The 18,217-nt window shown below is 44.8% G+C and overlaps 1 protein-coding gene across 2 annotated transcripts; it reads left to right on the top strand.

The window, feature by feature from the left end:
* Positions 1–1,834: 1,834 nt before the first annotated feature.
* Positions 1,835–8,681, top strand: Tmem267 (transmembrane protein 267). Of its 2 annotated transcripts, none has more exons than XM_038323196.2 (3): positions 1,835–1,921; positions 4,767–5,150; positions 7,234–8,681. In XM_038323196.2, exons 2-3 carry the CDS (start codon positions 4,836–4,838, stop codon positions 7,567–7,569), a joined length of 651 nt encoding a protein of 216 aa, XP_038179124.1. In that variant the 5' UTR covers positions 1,835–1,921; positions 4,767–4,835; the 3' UTR covers positions 7,570–8,681. The 2 variants fall into 2 exon arrangements, with proteins under 2 accessions (XP_038179124.1, XP_038179126.1); XM_038323198.2 differs by lacking the exon at positions 1,835–1,921 and adding an exon at positions 2,114–2,238.
* Positions 8,682–18,217: the final 9,536 nt, after the last annotated feature.

The following is an 18,217-nucleotide window of genomic DNA, read 5'->3' as shown; positions in this document are numbered from 1 at the left end:
CTCAAAAAAAAAAAAAAAAGATAACTTTAAAAACTTATCCAGGGTGTTAGGAGCCCACTCTACACTGACTTGGCTGAAAACCGGGAATCACTCCCCCTCTGTCAGAACTATTTTTTAAAAAAGCAAACTGTATTTCAAAATCTAAACAATCCTGTTGCAACCTATTGATACAGTCTATTGGGTCTGGATCAGGTTTGTTTTCTTTGTTAAAAGACCTGACATCTGAAGGTCAACAGGGAGCAGCTGAGCCATCGCTGCCCCAGAATCGGCAATTGAAGGAAAGCATTTACTGGGGGTGAGGAAACACAGGCTTGTGAACCCTTGGAGAAGAAAGCCCTCTGTGAAGCCGAGGGGGCGGGGAGAAAGCTGGAAGTCCAGCCTCTTGAGGGCTGGGGGTTTTGAAGCCTCTGAAGAGTTTCCCTCCCCTCCTTAGGTTTGGTCAGTTTGGAGACAGGATGGTAGATTGATCCTCACTGTTCTTGCTCATCTAGCCTTGAATTTGGGCCAGTTCATCAGCTGGGGACCTGCTGGTGGGAAACAAAACTGCCAGGTTTTTGTCTTACATCAGGAGATGGAGGAAGAAGCTGGTCATCTTGGCAGTTTGCCACCTTTCTTACCCAGGCATGGCCCCTTTCCCTATCGGCCTGCCTCCCTGGGAGTCTACCTCCTTATCTCTCAGAACTCTTAACATTAGAAGGCAGGAAACAGGAGACAAGAACAAAAGGGAAGGAGAATAGTGGATCAGGAGTGATAATGTCCATTAGCTGAGTGGAAAAATGCCCTCCCTTTATAGCCGCTCTCTGGGCTCCTTCCGTTTTCTGGTCTCAGCAAAAGTTTCTATCTACAGTCCTCCCAACAACCTCACTGAAGTCAGCCCCTCCCAAATCAAATATATCATCCTGTTTGTTTCCTTAACAGCATTTATCAGTATCTGTCCAGTGTTTCCTTGTGGTCAGTACCCTCCAGTGAACAAGCTCCATAGTTAATCTGAAGCTATACTGTAACCTAGTGCAACAAAAGTATCCAATATGTGTTGTATGAATGAATCGCTGCCTTCAGCCAGTAGGCTTCCAGGAAGCCTAGACTGTATGGCACATAGACCAACCCAGAAGGGCCTTATCCCTAATTCTAAAGCAGTACAACTTTTCAGGGTGTGTGAGGTGGCCAGGAGTTTGCTTGATATTGAAGATTCCAACTGTCATGAATATTGCTTGTCTCGCTTTCCATCGTGATACTTGTTTTGAGGAAGTAAGAGGTAAAGGATGTCTCTCCTGGCATCTTTGGGCTGTTTCACGCCAGATGTTTCCTTGTGCTAAGACAGCACCTGCCTCAGCAAGGCAGTAAGAGATATATATAGTCACCATTTCAGAAGGTCGATTTGAGTCCAGTCAGTATGGCTCTTTTGTTTCCAACAGGTTAGTGTCATGATTGTTCTTGGGCTGTCCTAAGACCAGCCTCAGCCGCCGCCACCAGTGTCCCAAGGGGGCGGTGGAGCACTGCGGTGCGTCAGGTCTAAGATCTTCCATGCATCGCTAGCCCTGCGGCATCCACTGAAGGAAGTTAGAAACTTCTGTGCCTTTGAGACCCAGACCCATTGTGCGTACAGCACCGGGTGAGGTGACTTTTCCGAACCGGTTGCCCGCCTCCACTTGGGTGCATCGAAGTGGGTGACTCGACGCCCGCTAAGCCAAGAAACCGACGGGACGTTTTCCACATCTCTCCCGGGTTTTGGAGGCGTGTAGAACTCACGGCATCAACCAGATTAACCTGCGAGCGCCAGGAGCCGCTCCGGGAGGAGCCTGCATCCCGGCGTCCGCAGGGACCCAGAGGACTCGGCCGCTCCGGCCGGCGCCTGCGTCTCTATGGTGCGACCGAGGGGCGGAGCGCTGTTGGCTCGCACGCCGACTGCGAAGCGAGCTGGGTATGGCTGAGCTGCGACAGGCCGGGCGGGGAGGGACGGGGAGAGGGCGCAGCTTTCAAAGGGAGGCCAGAGCGGGACGGAGCCGAGGCAGTCCGGGGTCGGGGCTGCGGGCTGGGAGGGCGGGCTCCGTCTCCGCGAGCCGCACACCTACCTCCTCCTCTCCCCTCGCGCTCCGGATCGCGTGGATGTTGCTTTCCTGGGCTCCGCGCTTTTCCCAGTCCGAGCAGGGAGCCCGTGGGCGTCCGGGCATTAGAGCCCACTGCCACCCTTACTTCTGTGGAAGAGCTCTGAGCGCCCTGAGTTAGCTAAGCCTCCAAGTACTAAGACTTCCTGCCCCCGTTTGACATTTTAAAACTTACTAGATCTCACGGACCTCAGAAAAGGATGACTTCAGGAATTTGCGGAGATGAGAAACATGTTGAAACGCATACTTGTGTATTCTATTTGTAGTCGTTACAAGAGCTAAGTATTTTACGTGCAGAGAGAGATCAGAGGGCCTGAGATAGATAAGGCATAGTATAGTGAACAAGATTTGTGTTCATTTCCTTTATGAATTACCAGCATTAGATTTGTCATCTGCTTTTGGTATTTTAGCACTTAAGAGTTTAAATGTGTTAACTTTTACAGTAACTATAATTTAGTGACGAGAGCATTATTTGTAAAGCCTACTAAAGGCAGCTTGGGGCAGGGCATCTTTTTCTTTGTTGTGATGGTTTTGTTTGGTTGTTTGGTTTTTGAGACATGTCCTCCGTGTTGGTCTTGGGATCCCTGAACTCAAGTGATCTTTCTGCTTCAGCCTCCTGAGTGCTGGGGCTACAGACCTAACAACCCCAGATCTTGGTTTTGTACTTTTCCACCAAGGTTAGGGGGATGGAGGAAATGAAAAAGAAACTGACATTTACGTTCGGAATGTCTTATTTATTTGTACAGAAATGTATGATTGGTAGCAAAAAAAAAATCCTCGTATTATATACTTTAAAAGGCCAGCTAATATGTGGGAAATTACGGGAAGGGAGATGACCATTTCGCTTGCTGGGAAGTCCCCACAGTTGGTGACATTTGCTTTAATGAGGGTGAAATGAGACAAACTTAGGCCATTGTAAAAAATGGTTTCTTGAAGTCACAGAAAAATTAGATGGTTGGCTCTTATGGTAGAGAAGTCGCCCCAAATACCACCTCTATGAATACTGAGCTTATCAGCTGAGAACCGGTGTGTAGCTAGTGCTGCCCACCTTTCTGAGGTCCTGGGTCCAATCCCTTTTGATATACATACCAATGAACATTAATAAAACATTGTGTAATATCTGAAATATAATTTGTAGTATAACAAAAGCATTTTTCCACTTTTTACATGGATGCTAATGCTGGAACTTGGGTCTCCAGGCTTGTGCAACAAATACATTTTCTCACTGATCCATGCTACCAGTCTGAAGTGTTCTCATATTAAGGATGATATAACAGATGTTTATTTTCTTCTTTTTTTTCAAAGACAGAGTAGCCCTGGCTAGCCTCAAACTATGTAGACTAGGCTGGCCTCTAATTCATAGAGGTTCAGCTGCTTTGACCTCCCAAGTCCTGGGATTAAAGGTGTGTGCCACCAACACACAGCTGAAATGTTTTTTCTTTATAATCCCAGTATGTGTTTGTCTCTTTAAGACAGAGCCCTTAAAATTCAGGGTTGTTGCCAAGGTGCCATAACTTAGCTGTGTTTGGAATCTCATAGTTGTGGTTGTTTCCTTGGAGCTCTTTGTTACTCCACAGTAACACTCTTAAAGTGAATGAGACCCACTTCTCGTTCTTTGGCAAATAACTTTATTATTGAGACAGGATCTTTCTCTGTAGCCATGGCTAGCCTGGACTTTTCTATGTAGATCAGGCTGTCCTTGAACTCACAAAGATCCACTTGCCTCTACCTCCCAAGCACTGGGATTACCAGCATGCGCTAACACACTAATCATTGCAAATAATGAAAAAGGAGACAAGGGCTCTCTGTGTAGACCAGGCTGGCCCAGAACTCACAGGAATCCATCTGCCCCTGCCTGCAGAATGCTGGGATGAAGGGCTTCTCTAGGACTTTCTTGTCCTCAGCTGTTTTGTGTCTTGGAACCTGTAGCCCCCAAGAGTACCATTCCACATCAGTTTTGCATAGGAAAAGGAAGCTGGTGGGCTTAGCTTGGGCCACCCTTACCACTACCTTAGAGGCAGGGAATTCTAATTGTACAGCTCTGGAGTTTAGGTACCGTGGGGACAGGCATTCTACCAAAGGGAGGAGACACATGATTTTTAAAAAAATATTTAGGTATTTATTTTATTTGTATGTGTATGTGCCAAGTGTATGCATATGCGCTGTGTGCACGCAAGTATCCATAGAAGCCAATAGACGGTATCAGGTCCCCTAGCACAAGAATTGCAGGCAGTTGTGAGTAGCCCATTGTGGGTGTACCAGGTCCTCTGAAAGAGCAGCAAGTGATGCTACAGAGCCAGCTCTCCAGTCCTGAAAGCAGACCTTTTTTTTTCTTCAAAAGTATAGAAGCAATTAGTGGGTTTACAGATACAATGAATGCCCACTGTCATACCGTACACATTCTGACAGAAGTATTTAAATGCCTAGCAGGAATCAATAACATACAATGGGCTTTCTGAAATTCTCCTTGCTACCACATAAACTGGTGTTTTTTTTCCTGCAAAACAGACTTACTGTGTTTGACCATACAGCCCATCGTATACCACTTCAGGGATGCTAATTTTTCCAATTTGGTTTTATAATTACGGCTGATGTTGCTTGCTTGAATACTGTGTGGCAGATTATAATCTTTTTAATGTTTGTCTTTGGTTTCCGCTGTAGGTTACCAGGGATGAAGACAAGAGTAGACCGCTGGTCCCTGATGGCTGTTGCTGTATACTGACACAGTTTATGATGGCATCCAAAGTTGAAAAGACTGAGGCTCTACAACAGTGTTTCGGCACCGAGTCTCTCATCTCCAGCCTCGGTCTGGGCATCTTTTGCCTGGTAGCTGATAGATTTCTCCGGTTTTCCGTAATTCACCAAAGCGATTGGCTCCGCGCCCTCTCGGATAACATAGTACACGGTGTGATTGGCATGTGGTCATGGGCACTCGTCGTTGGAATCAAGAAGAAGGCTGACCTTGGAGAGGTTCTTTTAGCTGGGTTTTTAGCCTCTGTTATTGACATCGACCATTTTTTTCTGGCTAGATCCCTGTCTTTAAAGGTAAGACATCGACGTAGTTTTCTTTAATATCTTGAGTACCACCACGCTGGTCTTCCTGACCATCATATGCTAGAGAAAATGGCTTGCTTTAAAATAGGAAAGCTAGCTCATTCGACTTTTTTGAGTATCTACTATTTCCCTAAGGATGCCCACAGACATGTTCCTAATTGGATTTGCAGTCACAAAGTTCCATACAGACATAAAGTAAGAACTCTTAGCTTATTAACTGTACTGAGAAGCTGGGTGCTGGCTCACAGAGAATACATTAGCAAGCTAAAAGGAACAGCTTTCATTCCGAGTGGCCCTGGGCCAGTGTTCGTTTTTCCAGGACCACACTTACCTTTCTCCTCTTACTCTTTGTGTCTTCCCCTTTGTGTGCATCTCCTATGTGTGCCATTAATAGATATTATATTTTCTAAATATCGAAAGATTTGCCTGCCTTTGTATGTGCATGTGATTTACAAACATTTCAGAAAAAGAAGTGTAGATCCAAAGCAAGGATTTTTGCCTTGTGAGCCTCTGGCCTGGGAGGTTACCTGGCCCACCCAGGAGGTGCTCAGTAAATACTTGCTGAGGGGTGAGTGAAACCTCACTTCCTCCTGCCTGTCACATACAAAGTGTGCGGCAGGGTCACCTGACTCTGATGCTCAGTCGGCAAGGGGGGGGGGGGGGGTGATTGCTGATTCAAGACAAATTTTAGCTTTTTGCCCTGTATGTGAAGGCCACAAAGGTAAAGGATCTATTCCCTCAGCTTTAGCATAGGGAATAATAAAATAATAACTTGAAATAATCTTTCAGTGTTAGTAGTAAATTCTGAAAGAATCCGTGGCTTTTATGAAACAGTTATAATAAAAAAAAATATTCTCCCTTTTCCCTGCTTTGATGAAGGAATATTTTGTTGCTGCTGCTGCTGCTGTGTGTGCATACTCTTAGATGTCTCAAGAAGTTCTTTAGAAACACAAATTATAGAACAGGAAGGGATGAAGCAAGGATTGAGGTTGGACAGAAGGAAAAACTACTAATGCCTACAGCGCTGTAGCTGACAGCTCGTCTCTGCTTCAGAACAGCTGGTGAAGAGGAGTCATATTCTCAACACAACAACCAATAACTGTTGAAGTCATAGCTACTCCACTTACTCTATAACAACCAGCGCACCTTATATGCTTGTAGGAGATGTCACGTTGTCCTTCTCAAACATGTGCAAATACTATTTGTCAATTAGAAGCTTTAAGAAAGGGCTGGAGAGATGGCTCAGTGGTCAAGAGCACCGGTTGCTCTTCCCAAGGACCTGGTTCAGTTTCCAGTCCCCGTGAGGCAGCCCACAACTGCCTGTAACTCCAGCTCCAGGGAATTCAGTGACCTCTCTGGCCTCAGGGTCAACTGCATGCTTATACACATACCTATACACAAATACACATAGGAAAATTTTAAAAACCTCAGGGAGAAAACAACTTTATAATAGGGCTGGTAAGATGTCTCAGCAAGTAAACATATACGTAAACAAATAGAAGTGTTTTTAGTTTTAAATATTACTTAAACCCCAACTACACAAATCCTATACTTAGGATATAAATTATGTTTGTAGCTTTTTAAACACTGGGAAGCTTGTAAAATTAATACAATGTTCCTTTTATAAAAAAGATTATGTATGCAATGTTCTGTTTGCATGTTTGCCCGCATACGTGAAGAGAGCATTAGATCTCATTATAAATGGTTACAAGCTGCCATGTGGTTGCTGGGAATTGAACTCGGGACCTCTGGAAGATCAACCAGTGCTCTTAACTTCTGATTCATCTCTCCAGTCCCAATTCCACATTCCTAAGGCCTCCATTTTATTGTTGATGCAAAGGATATGGTGGTCATGCTTTCGTCATATTTCGTTTTAAGTTAAAAATTTAGCTTTAGTGTAGAATAGCATAGAGTGAGAAGAGAAACACCGGCCTAGAAACCGCGTGTCCGGTGCTTCTGCAGAGTTATATTTTTCTGGCGTTTCCAGTTGACGCTGGGCGTGTTAAAATAGTAAGGAGCAGCTGTGAGAGTTTGCAAAGAAGGAAGTGATGCTAGCTACTACTTCTCGCTACAGGCCGCTTTGACGCTTCCGAGAAGACCTTTCCTCCACTGTTCCACCGTGATACCCGTGGCAGTTGTGGTCCTGAAGCTGGCCATGCACCTTTTCAGGCTCCGGGACTCGTGGTGCTTCCTCCCGTGGATGCTGTTCATTTCTTGGGCTTCGCACCACATCCGAGATGGAATTCGTCACGGCCTGTGGATATGCCCATTTGGGAAAACTTCTCCTTTGCCCTTCTGGCTTTATGTGACAACCACATTATCCTTACCACATCTGTGTTCATTCCTTATGTATTTAACAGGGACCAGACAAACGATATCTTCAAAACATGGGATGCGTGTTGATGTCTGAGATGACCATATGCCTCTGAGGAAAGGCCATAGCTCAGATGACGATAATGAAAGACAGCAAGTGTTCAACTGAAATTTTGCTTTTGTTTTTGAGATAGGGTTTCTCTGTACAGCCCCGGCTGTCTTGGAACTCCCTCTGTAGACCAGGCCAGCCTCAAATTCAGAGATCCACCTGCTTCTGCCTTTTGAGTGTTGGGATTAAAGGCGTGGGCCATCACTGCCGGGGCCTTAAGTGAAATTTTAAAACACAGTTAGGTACTTTATTTAGCTTTTATAATTCTCAGGCCCTCTTGCTCAGGAAGCAGGCTCAGTACTTGCCCTTCCCTCTTACACGACCATCTATCTAGTGCAGTAGGGTCTGTCCTTATTTCCTGCTATGTTTACTGCTACTGCTCTGTCTGACGTTACTGGGTTTGTCAAGTTGATACCTATTGAGCTGTCTGGAAGTCTGTCTTCAAAACCAATCCATTTCCTAATAATTAAAAAAAAACTCAAAATTTTGGATGGCTGACTTATAAAAAGCTCACATGATATTTGAATTCACATTTTCCTGGGACACCAATGAAGTGGACAAAATAAATGAGGGCACGGTAAGATGTCTGTTGAGGACTAGCAGTCACTTCGTGTGTTGACCCTGACTGAAGCAATAATTTTAAATGTCTGTGGACAGTAATTATTGGCAAATATCTAACTAAAATAATAAACCTAAATCAAAGTTACAATTTCAGAAATCAGTTTAGGAAGTAATTATTATCACATTGCCTATAATTACATTCACTGAAATTTATTGGGGGAGGGTGATTAGTATCTTTGCCCAGGAATCTCATGTTAGCATTTTCACTAATCTGAAAAACATAACTAGATATTTAGAAAATATTTATTAACAAAGAGCTTTGACAAAACGATACCTGGATCACCACTGAACTTATATGAAAACAGTACTGAGCAATGGTGTCATCTGAGATGCAGATTCGTGATGGCCACTAAAATTGCAATAGTTGTGTGATTGTGACAAACTAGTCTAAAATGTTGTTTAAATGATTTTTTTTTAAAAATCTTCTCCTTACTGAGAACAAAAAGATTTTTCAAAATAAAATAGATTTTGGAAATCTTGCTTTCTCTTTTGCTCTTCCGGGTTCGACTGTTAAGATGATGAACTTTCCTAGAGAAGGAAGTGCACCACTGTAAATTTACATCTGTGGTTTGATACGACCGTGGTCTCAATACCCTGCCCCAGAGACTCCTCTCTTTCTTTGTGACATATGTGGTTCCTATTTTCTTCAGATTTTTTTCAACATTCACAACCTTTTTATTATATTCTCTTTATAGCCTAATGGAGACATATATTTCCATCATTTTTATTTGCTTAATGGTTTTTTCCTCATATTTTTATTAAAAATTTCCATCTCCTTCCTTCCTCCTCCCCCTTCCCTCCCCTCCCTTCCACCCATACTCCCACTTCCTCTCTCTCCAGGCCAAAGAGCCATCAGGGTTCCCTTCACTATGTTAAGTCCAAGGTCCTCCCAACTCCCCCTAAGCCCAGGAAGGTGAGCAACCAAACTGACAAGGCTCACAGTGAGCCCATCCATGCTGTAGAGTCCAAGCCCATCGCCGTTGTCCTTGGTTTCTCAGTCCTCCTCCACCGTCAGCCACATTCAGAGAGTCCGGTTTGGTCGCCTGTTCCATCAGTCCCATTCCAACTGGACTTGGTGATCTCCCGTTAGATCTGTCCCACCGTCTCAATGGGTAAATGCACCCCTCACGGTCCTGACTTCCTTGCTCATGATCTCCCTCCTTTTGCTCTTCATCAGGACCTTGGGAGCTCAGTCCGGTGCTCCTATGTGGGGCTCTGTCATTTTCTCCATCCATCGCCAGGTGAAGGTTCTATGGTGATATAGGATCTGGACATTTCTGGCTCCCTCTCCTCAGCTGCCCAAGGAACTAGCTGGGAGCATCTTCCTGGACACCTGGGAACCCCTCTAGAGTCAAATCTCTGCCAACCCTAGAATGGCTCCCTTAATTAAGATATATAATTCCCTGTTCCCACATCCACCCTTCCTATATCCCAACCATCCTATTCCCCCAAGCGCTCTCCATCCTCCACTTCACACTTTTCTCTCCCCATCCCCCCATCCCTCCCCACCCCCAAGTTCCCATTTTTTGCCTGGCAATCTTGTCTACTTCCAATATCCAGGAGGATAACTATATGTTTTTCTTTGGATTTACCTTCTTATTTAGCTTCTCTAGGATCACGCTGAGCCATCTCTCCAGCTTCAGATTTTTTTTACATTTATTTATTATGTATACAATATTCTGTCTGTGTGTATGCCTGCAGGCCAGAAGAGGGCAGCAGAGCTCATTACAGATGGTTGTGAGCCACCATGTGGTTGCTGGGAATTGAACTCAGGACCTTTGGAAGAGCAGGCAATGCTCTTAACCGCTGAGCCATCTCTCCAGCCCCCTCTTCAGATTTTTTTAACTTGTGATTTGTAATGCTAGCACTTGTGTGCCCTAGTCTCTGAGGAAGCATGGATGACCTAGAACATGATGTCATATCCCAACTAGGCTTCTGCCTTTATAGAGTTCTGTACATTGTAGAAGGGTTCTGTACATTGTAGAAGGGTTCATGATCTTTGGAGAGTATTTTTCTTATTGTGAATTTCTTTGCAATCTGTTACTTTATACAGCCTAGCTCTTATACCCTATTACCTTTCATTCTTTTTTTTTATTTTTTTTTCATGGTTTATTTTTTTATATTTTAAAATTTCCATCTCCTCCCCTCCTCCTCCCCCTTCCCTCCCCTCCTCCTCCCCCTTCCCTCCCCTCCTCCTCCCCCTTCCCTCCCCTCCCCTCCACCCATACCTCCCCTCCCTCCCTCTCCAGGCCAAGGAGCCATCAGGGTTCCCTACTCTATGTTAAGACCAAGGTCCTCCCAACTCCCCCCAGGTCCAGGAAGGTGATCGACCAAGCTGAGAAGGCTCCCACAGAGCCCGTCCATGCAGAAGAATCAGAGCCCAGCGCCATTGTCCTTTGCTTCTCAGTCAGCCCCCACTGTTGGCCACATTCAGAGAGACGGGTTTGGTCGCATGATCCATCAGTCCCATTCCAACTGGAGTTGGTGATCTCCCATTAGTTCTGTCCCACTGTCTCCATGAGTGAACGCACCCCTCACGTTCCTGACTTTCTTTCTCATGTTCTCCCTCCTTCTGCTCCTCATCAGGACCTTGGGAGCTCAGTCCAGTGCTCCAATGTGGGGCTCAGTCATTTTCTTCATCTATCGCCAGGTGGAGGTTCCCTCACGGTCCTGACTTTCTTTCTCATGTTCTCTCTCCTTCTGCTCCTCATCAGGACCTTGGGAGCTCAGTCCGGTGCTCCAATGTGGGGCTCAGTCATTTTCTTCATCTATCGCCAGGTGGAGGTTCTATGGTGATATGCAAGAAATTCATCAGTATGGCTATAGGAACTGGCCTTTTCAGGCTCCCTCTCCTCAGCTGCCCAAGGAACTAACTGGGGGCGTCTCCCTGGAAACCTGGGAACCCCTCTAGGGTCAAGTCTCTTGACAACCCTCAGGTGGCTCCCTAAATTAAGATATATGCTTCCCTGCTCCCATATCCACCCTTCCTGTATCCCAAGCATCCCATTCCTCCAAGCTCCCCCCATTCTCCCCTTCACGCTTTTCTCTCCCCATCTTCCCTTGGCCCAGTCTCGCCCAACCCTCAAGTTCCCAATTTTTGCCTGGCAATCATGTCTACTTCCAATATCCAGGAGGATTACTATATCTTTTTTGGGGGGTTCACCTTCTTATTATCTTCTCAAGGATCCCAAATTATAGGCTCGATGTCCTTTAATTATGGCTAGAAACCGATTATGAGTGAGTACATCCCATGTTCATCTTTTTGGGTCTGGGTTACCTCACTCAGAACAGTGTTCTCTATTTCCATCCATTTGCATGCAAAATTCAAGATGTTATTGTTTTTTACCGCTGAGTAGTATTCTAGCATGTATATATTCCACAGTTTCTTCATCCATTCTTCCACTGAAGGGCATCTAGGTTGTTTCCAGGATCTGGCTATTACAAATAATGCTGCTATGAACATAGATGAGCAAATGCTTTTGTAGTATGATTGGGCATCTCTTGGGTAGATTCCCAATAGTGGAATTGCTGGGTCCTGGGGTAGGTTGATCCCGAATTTCCTGAGAAACAGCCACACTGCTTTCCAAAGTGGTTGCACAAGTGTGCATTCCCACCAGCAATGGATGAGTGTACCCCTTACCCCACAACCTCTCCAGCAAAGGTTATTATTGGTGTTTTGGATTTAGCCAATCTGACAGGTGTGAGATGATATCTCAAAGTTGTTTTGATTTGCATTTCCCTGATAGCTAGGGAGGTTGAGCATGACCTTAAGTGTCTTTTGGCCATTTGAACTTCTTCTGTTGAGAATTCTCTGTTCAGTTCAGCGCCCCATTTTTTAATTGGGTTAATTGGCATTTTACAGTCTAGTCTCTTGAGTTCCTTATATATTTTAGAGATCAGACCTTTGTCAGTTGCAGGGTTGGTGAAGATCTTTTCCCAGTCAGTAGGCTGCCTTTGTGTCTTAGTGACAATGTCCTTTGCTTTACAGAAGCTGCTCAGCTTCAGGAGGTCCCATTTATTCAATGTTGCCCTTAATGTCTGTGCAGCTGGGGTTATGCATAGGAAACGGTTCCCTGTGCCCATTTGTTGTAGAGTACTTCCCACTTTCTCCTCTATCAAGCTCAATGTGTTCAGATTAATATTGAGGTCTTTAATCCATTTGGACTTGAGTTTTGTGCATGGTGATAGATATGGATCTACTTTCATTCTTCTACAGGTTGACATCCAGTTATGCCAGCACCATTTGTTGAAGATGCCCTCTTTCTTCCATTGTGTACTTTTGGCTCCTTTATCAAAAATCAGGTGTTCATAGGTTTGTGGTTTAAGATCCGGGTCTTCTATACGATTCCATTGGTCAACTTCTCTGTTTTTATGCCAATACCAAGCTGTTTTCAATACTGTAGCTCTGTAATAGAGTTTGAAGTCAGGGATGGTAATGCCTCCAGAAGTACCTTTATTGTACTGTCAATTTGGTTGATATGATAGTAAGTATTATATAAAGAATAAGTTTAACTAAATTTATTTTTAAACATCTGGCTTAAATCCATGAAAATGAAGTCTATATAACATGGAAAATTTTCTAAATTGTAAAGCCCTTTGTATTTTTCTCTCTCTTCATATTAAGCATAAGAACATAGTGAGCTCCAGGACAGCCATGACTAAATAGAGAGACCTTGTTTCAAAAAAACAGCAACAAAAAAAGAGACCTCGCTTAAAAATATCACCTTGGGGGTCATCTCACTTTCTATTGTTAGAAAGAAAATTCACTTTCGCAATCATTCCTTCCTTAAATAATAAAGTTTTGGGATGGTCTACCACAGTTTACCTCCGTCCTCAGAAATGTCCCTTCTTTAATGAGCGTTGTTTGTGGCTCTGACCTCTCAGACACTAACAACCTGCAGCCACCTCTCCACACCACTCTATTCTTGGCCCTACTGACAATGGACGTCTGTCAGCGCACCATTGTGTTTGAGGGCTGAGTTGCATCGTGTTGGCCTGCATCTCCTCCATCCTCTTCCTGTCTTCTCTCCTCACTGGTCCTCCCCCTCCCCCCCAGGCTTCTCTTGAGCTTGTGAAGCTTCAGGCAATCACCGCCACTGCAGCATCCACTCATCCCCTCGTCTTGGCAACTGGCACCAGATCAGTTTTCAGACAGGACCTGGTGAGAAACTCTGCTGCACAGCATGACTGGAAGAGAGCAGGCAGCACAGGACACAGACATGCCCAACTCTTAACGGTTGGTGTTCTCCAGGGCCAGGGTGTTTTCACCCAGGCCCATGTACATCTGTGAGAGGATATACTAAACACACACACACACGTTCTCTCTATGTACCCCAACCCAGGCTGGGCTGGAATAGCAAACTACTCCTACCTCAGCCTCTGGGTGCTGGAATAATAAGCTTGCAAAGCCATTCCTGGCTTGGACAGACTTTTTATACTGGGAACTTCAGTTGATAGACTTTGTCTCCTAAAGCTACAAAACAATGACTAAAGTCATTCAGTCCTGCGCCCTCCCTTCAAATCAGACAAGCCCAGTGATAGTTGATCATACTTTTACACAAGTGTAAAGAATAATCTGAGTGCGCTATGCCTTTTATATCCTATTATGAATGAAGTGGCACTTTATTCCATAGTATTCATATATATAAGACCTGAATATACAAAGTCTGATTTATAACAGAGCTGTAAGGTTCACTGGGACCTTGCAAAATTTTATGGCAACTGGGCAAACACTGGGATGATAAAGTGATACTCAAGCTTCTGGGTATGAGGTTCTGTAAAAGCCTTTAGGTATGGCTGTCCGGTACTTTACTGTGATGGGCTTTTAAGTGTGAATAATTACGTAAGTCGTGGTGCATAGTAAATTCTCCCTCAAAGGGAAACTCGCCAGCCTATCAATATTTAATATAATTGCACCTATAATCGGGTGATAAAATGGAAATACTACAAGCAGTCTGCCCACAAATTAAAAATCAGCAACGTCTTCCAACTTGGTGGTTGGTGCTAGGGTCTCTCGTTGGTGGCTGGGTTAAGGACCTGGCTGTGGGGTTCAGCGGCAGGGGGCAAACACCTGAGGACTGTGCCAGGCAGGGTCTTCCCTGAAAGCACAGCAGGGGCTCACTGGAAATGTACAGAACTGAACACCATCGTGTGTGCCCCACTGATGAGCAGCGTCCTTTGTTTCGTATAAGCAGTGCCCTCTCTGGATGTCAGTGTGCATGAAAGGAGGGCAGAGAGAAGGTACCACCTAGTACTTTCCCTAATGTGACAGGTTTCATAGTGAAACACATGCCGAACTTGATTCTGATGCGGCAAGAGGTGGATATGAATGTAGTTTTAAAATAAATTTAGAAATGCTGTGTGGTTGGGATACTTTTTACTTCTCAATTACACCAGGAAGGGCCTTATCTCAAATATTGTATTACGTTACAGAAATAATCATCTAAAGGGAAATCCCAAGACATTCAATATAGTTAGTTAAATATGCAAAATTAAAAGGTAGTTTTTGAATCCTTCCTAGTAGTTTTCTGAAAGATTAGTGATTCTCGCTATTCGTGGCAGCTTCAGAGACCTCCCCATCATTGCCAGAAGAAACGTGCTACTATATTTAGAAGTACAAGCCTTCTGGGTAGAGACCCAGAAGTTCCAGTTCTAGGGAGTTAGTTCTAAAGAGCTACACACATAAGCACAGAGGAAAGGGGTGGCAGTTGATCACCTGAGAAAGGCAAAAACCAAACAGAAACCTGCATAACAGTCTTTGACTAGATGATCACTAACCTAAGTTAGTATGCAAGCCTTAAAATAAAATGTTTACACATTTGAATAGTGAGCCAGATCAATACAGCCTATGCAAAATGTCTGCCTTAAGTACTTAAAAATTAAAACAATCAGAAAGGCAGTATGCCTTTTTTACACACCATGGCGGGCGGTGTGTGTGTGGTGAGGGGTGTCCTCCTTGGATCTCTGCAGAAGCTTTCAGAGAAAGCCCTCCTGAGGTCACAGACCTTTTTTCATGTTCATTTGACTTGATCTGGGCCCTTCTTGTGTTCCCATATCAGAAATAGTGAAGTCCTGCACAAGGAAGTTCACTTGATTGGCGCTAAATGAAGCCTGAAGAGCAGGACAGTTGCTATATAACAAACGTGCGTGTGCGTGTGTGTGTGCGTGTGTGTGTGTGTGTGTGTGTGTGTGTGATGTACCTTGATGACAGTTGGAAAGTACTTGTGAGGTACTACAAAAAGCACCCTGTGTGTGCAGAGGTTCCATTTGTGCGGTGGCCTGTGGTTCACTCTGCCTGGATTTCACTGTTTGTCTGTCTGTTTGTTTTACAATAGTCTAGGTGTTGAGCCTGATTCTGTAGAAACAAGGACTCTGGTGTTTTCCTAACTTTCCTAATCTGACAGGCATAGCGGCTCTTGTGCAATCCAGCTTCCACAAAAGATGCTGTGGGCTGCAGGCCAGCTCTTCTGGAAAGAGCCCTGCCCGCCTAGGTTGTGACATTCAGAGCTTATCACTGGGCAAGCTCTCTGCTTCCTTCTTAACCTGCCAGTTCTAGTGAGCTCAAGGAGATTTAACCTTGGGATCTCAGAAAGGGAGAAATGACAGCAGGGGGAGAAGAAAGTATGCTGACTTGATCCTCCAGGGGATGCAGGCTGGGAGTGTGTATATGTGTTTCCTGTGTTACTTTCCTTTGACTTCTATAGTAACCACACAGCTGAGTATGGTGACTGCCCGTAATTCCAGTCCTTGAGAGACTGAGGCAGGAAAATTGCTACAAGAGTGAGACCAGCATGAGCTACATAGCCTTTGTCTCTAATTAATTAGTGACTTGAATGGTGGTTGTTTTTTGTTTTTGTTGAGACAGGGTTTTTTTGTGTGTGTGTATCCCTAGCTGCCCTGGAACTAGCTCTTGTAGACCAGGCTGGCCTCGAACTCACAGAGATCCACCTGCCTCTGCCTCCCAAGTGCTGGGATTAAAGGCGTGCGCCACTACCATCCAGCCAGTGGTGGTTCTTAAAAAGAAAAGGTATTATTTCATAGTTCTGTATACTAGAAATCCATCGCCGTTCTCCTCACTGGGCTACAGTCAGCAGGAATAGTTTTCCTTCTGGGGGCCTTTGAAGAGGTGTGTGCGTGTGTGTGAGTGTGAGTGTGTGTGTGTGTTTAAGGATAATACTCTTTCATTCTCTCTCTCTCTGCTTCTCTGCCTCTCTCTTCCACCACTCCTCTCCCCAGAGGCAGGTCTCCCCTTTCCCTCCACTTTTCCCATTCACATTCCTCCAATGAGTGAGGAGCTCTGTTGCATGGCGTCTTTCTCTCTTGCATCGCTTTAAAAACAACAACAACAACAACAACAACAACATTTCAATAAGACAAACAAGACAATTATTGGGCAGTTTCAGAAGCAGAAGAGTGTCCACACTGAAGACCTCAGACCGGAGTAAACCATTTGTTTCTGTGCCTAGCTTCCAAACAGCACGAGCTGTGATTATACAAGGGGAGTGTGAATCACAAAGGGAGTGTGTCTAACGCTAACTGTGCAGTGGAGAACCCTGCAAGGGCGAGGCTTTCAGATTCCTCTTGACTTCTGTGTGACTGCCCATGTAGGGTGGGACTCTTCTGACGGAGCCGAGAGGGAAGGTGGGGAACGGCAGGGATTTCAAGTATCGTGGCTGGCTTTGGGGAAGGGTCTCATCTCTGCAGCCTGCCTCAGAAAAGGGCAACTCCGGAGCCCATGACTTGTTTCTGGAGAATGAGGCAGACATCAGGCAACAGGAATAGGTGCTGAGGTGGCTTTGAGACCTTCCTTTACTTTAGGGTCATGGAGCCCCAACAAAGGGATTTGGTATTTTTGAATAGCCAATTTTTTATTTAATGTGTGTGAGTGCTGGCCAGCATCACGTATGTGCCTGGTGCCTGAGGAGGCAAGAAGGGGGAATATAATCCCTTGTGCCTAGAGTTACAGATGGCTCCGCACTGCCATGTGGATTCTGGAAACCAAACCCAGGTCCTCTGCAAGAGCAGCAAGTGCTCTTAACTGAGCCACCTCTCCACCCCCCCCCTTAAATGGGTAAAATGTTTTATTTCCTTAATGGCTTCTGCATCTTGTTTTATGTGAAAAGAGTTTCCCTGCTCCTACAACTTTAAAGAAAATCCACACTTCTTTATAAATATGCAATACACTAGAATTTAATACTTCGACTTCTTCCTTTTACACATGGGTAACCACCTGTTTTCAAAGTCAAGGAAGGAGCCAGTTTCCTCTGATGTCAAAACTGACATCTCTGCTGCGTGTCCCAGGCTGACGGTGTTAAGTTCACACAAGCCCTGCACATTCCAGATAGTGTACCATCTCTTGCTGTCTTCAGTTATAGGCTATGAGACAGTTTAACAACCAACTTGGTCGCCCCTGCTTTTTCTTTCTGCTAGCTGTCAGTACCGCTGTGCCCTCTGCCTCCTGGCTTATCAGCGGACCCCATGTGAGTCACCTGACTCCCGTGCCTCAGCATCGAATAAAAACAGAGCATAATGACATTGGGATGAATTCAGAGTGTTCAGGGATCTGGTAACATAAATCTGAAAACAGCAGCAACATGAAGTATTCCTGCCAGTCCGGAAACTATAGTGTTAACCAGGAATTCAGCATGAGGGAAACTCCCTTCTTACTGTTTCGGGCTCAAACTTTGTCCTCTGATTAGTCCTCTGTGCTTCCCTGTTTGCTTTGGCATTTTATATGCCCATTCCTATCACACATTTCATTAAAGCATAAACCATGAGACACCTTAACTGGAAATGGACCCATATTGTTTCTAGAGAATACAGTGTCCTGAATTCTCACACAGCACACCACCCATTCCCCCTGCCCCTGATTCAACCTCTAGACCCTTAGTCCTCCTCTAATTCATATTTCTTTGGTTTTACTATAATAGAGAAAATAATCCCCGCAGAGTAACAAGTTTTAAAGCATTCTTCCCAGTAAAACGGCAAGTACTCAGAAGAGGGCAAAGGTACGGAC

Source organism: Arvicola amphibius, chromosome 3 (assembly GCF_903992535.2).
Source record: "Arvicola amphibius chromosome 3, mArvAmp1.2, whole genome shotgun sequence".
Taxonomy (NCBI): domain Eukaryota; kingdom Metazoa; phylum Chordata; class Mammalia; order Rodentia; family Cricetidae; genus Arvicola; species Arvicola amphibius.
This window is presented reverse-complemented; position numbering and strand designations above follow the sequence as displayed.

Excerpts from the sequence above, each read along its gene's own strand:
- Tmem267 (XM_038323196.2), top strand. The coding sequence starts at position 4,836 with ATGATGGCATCCAAAGTTGAAAAGACTGAGGCTCTACAACAGTGTTTC. Across the intron at positions 5,151-7,233 it reads CTAGATCCCTGTCTTTAAAG|GCCGCTTTGACGCTTCCGAG; the intron begins GTAAGACATCGA and ends TTCTCGCTACAG.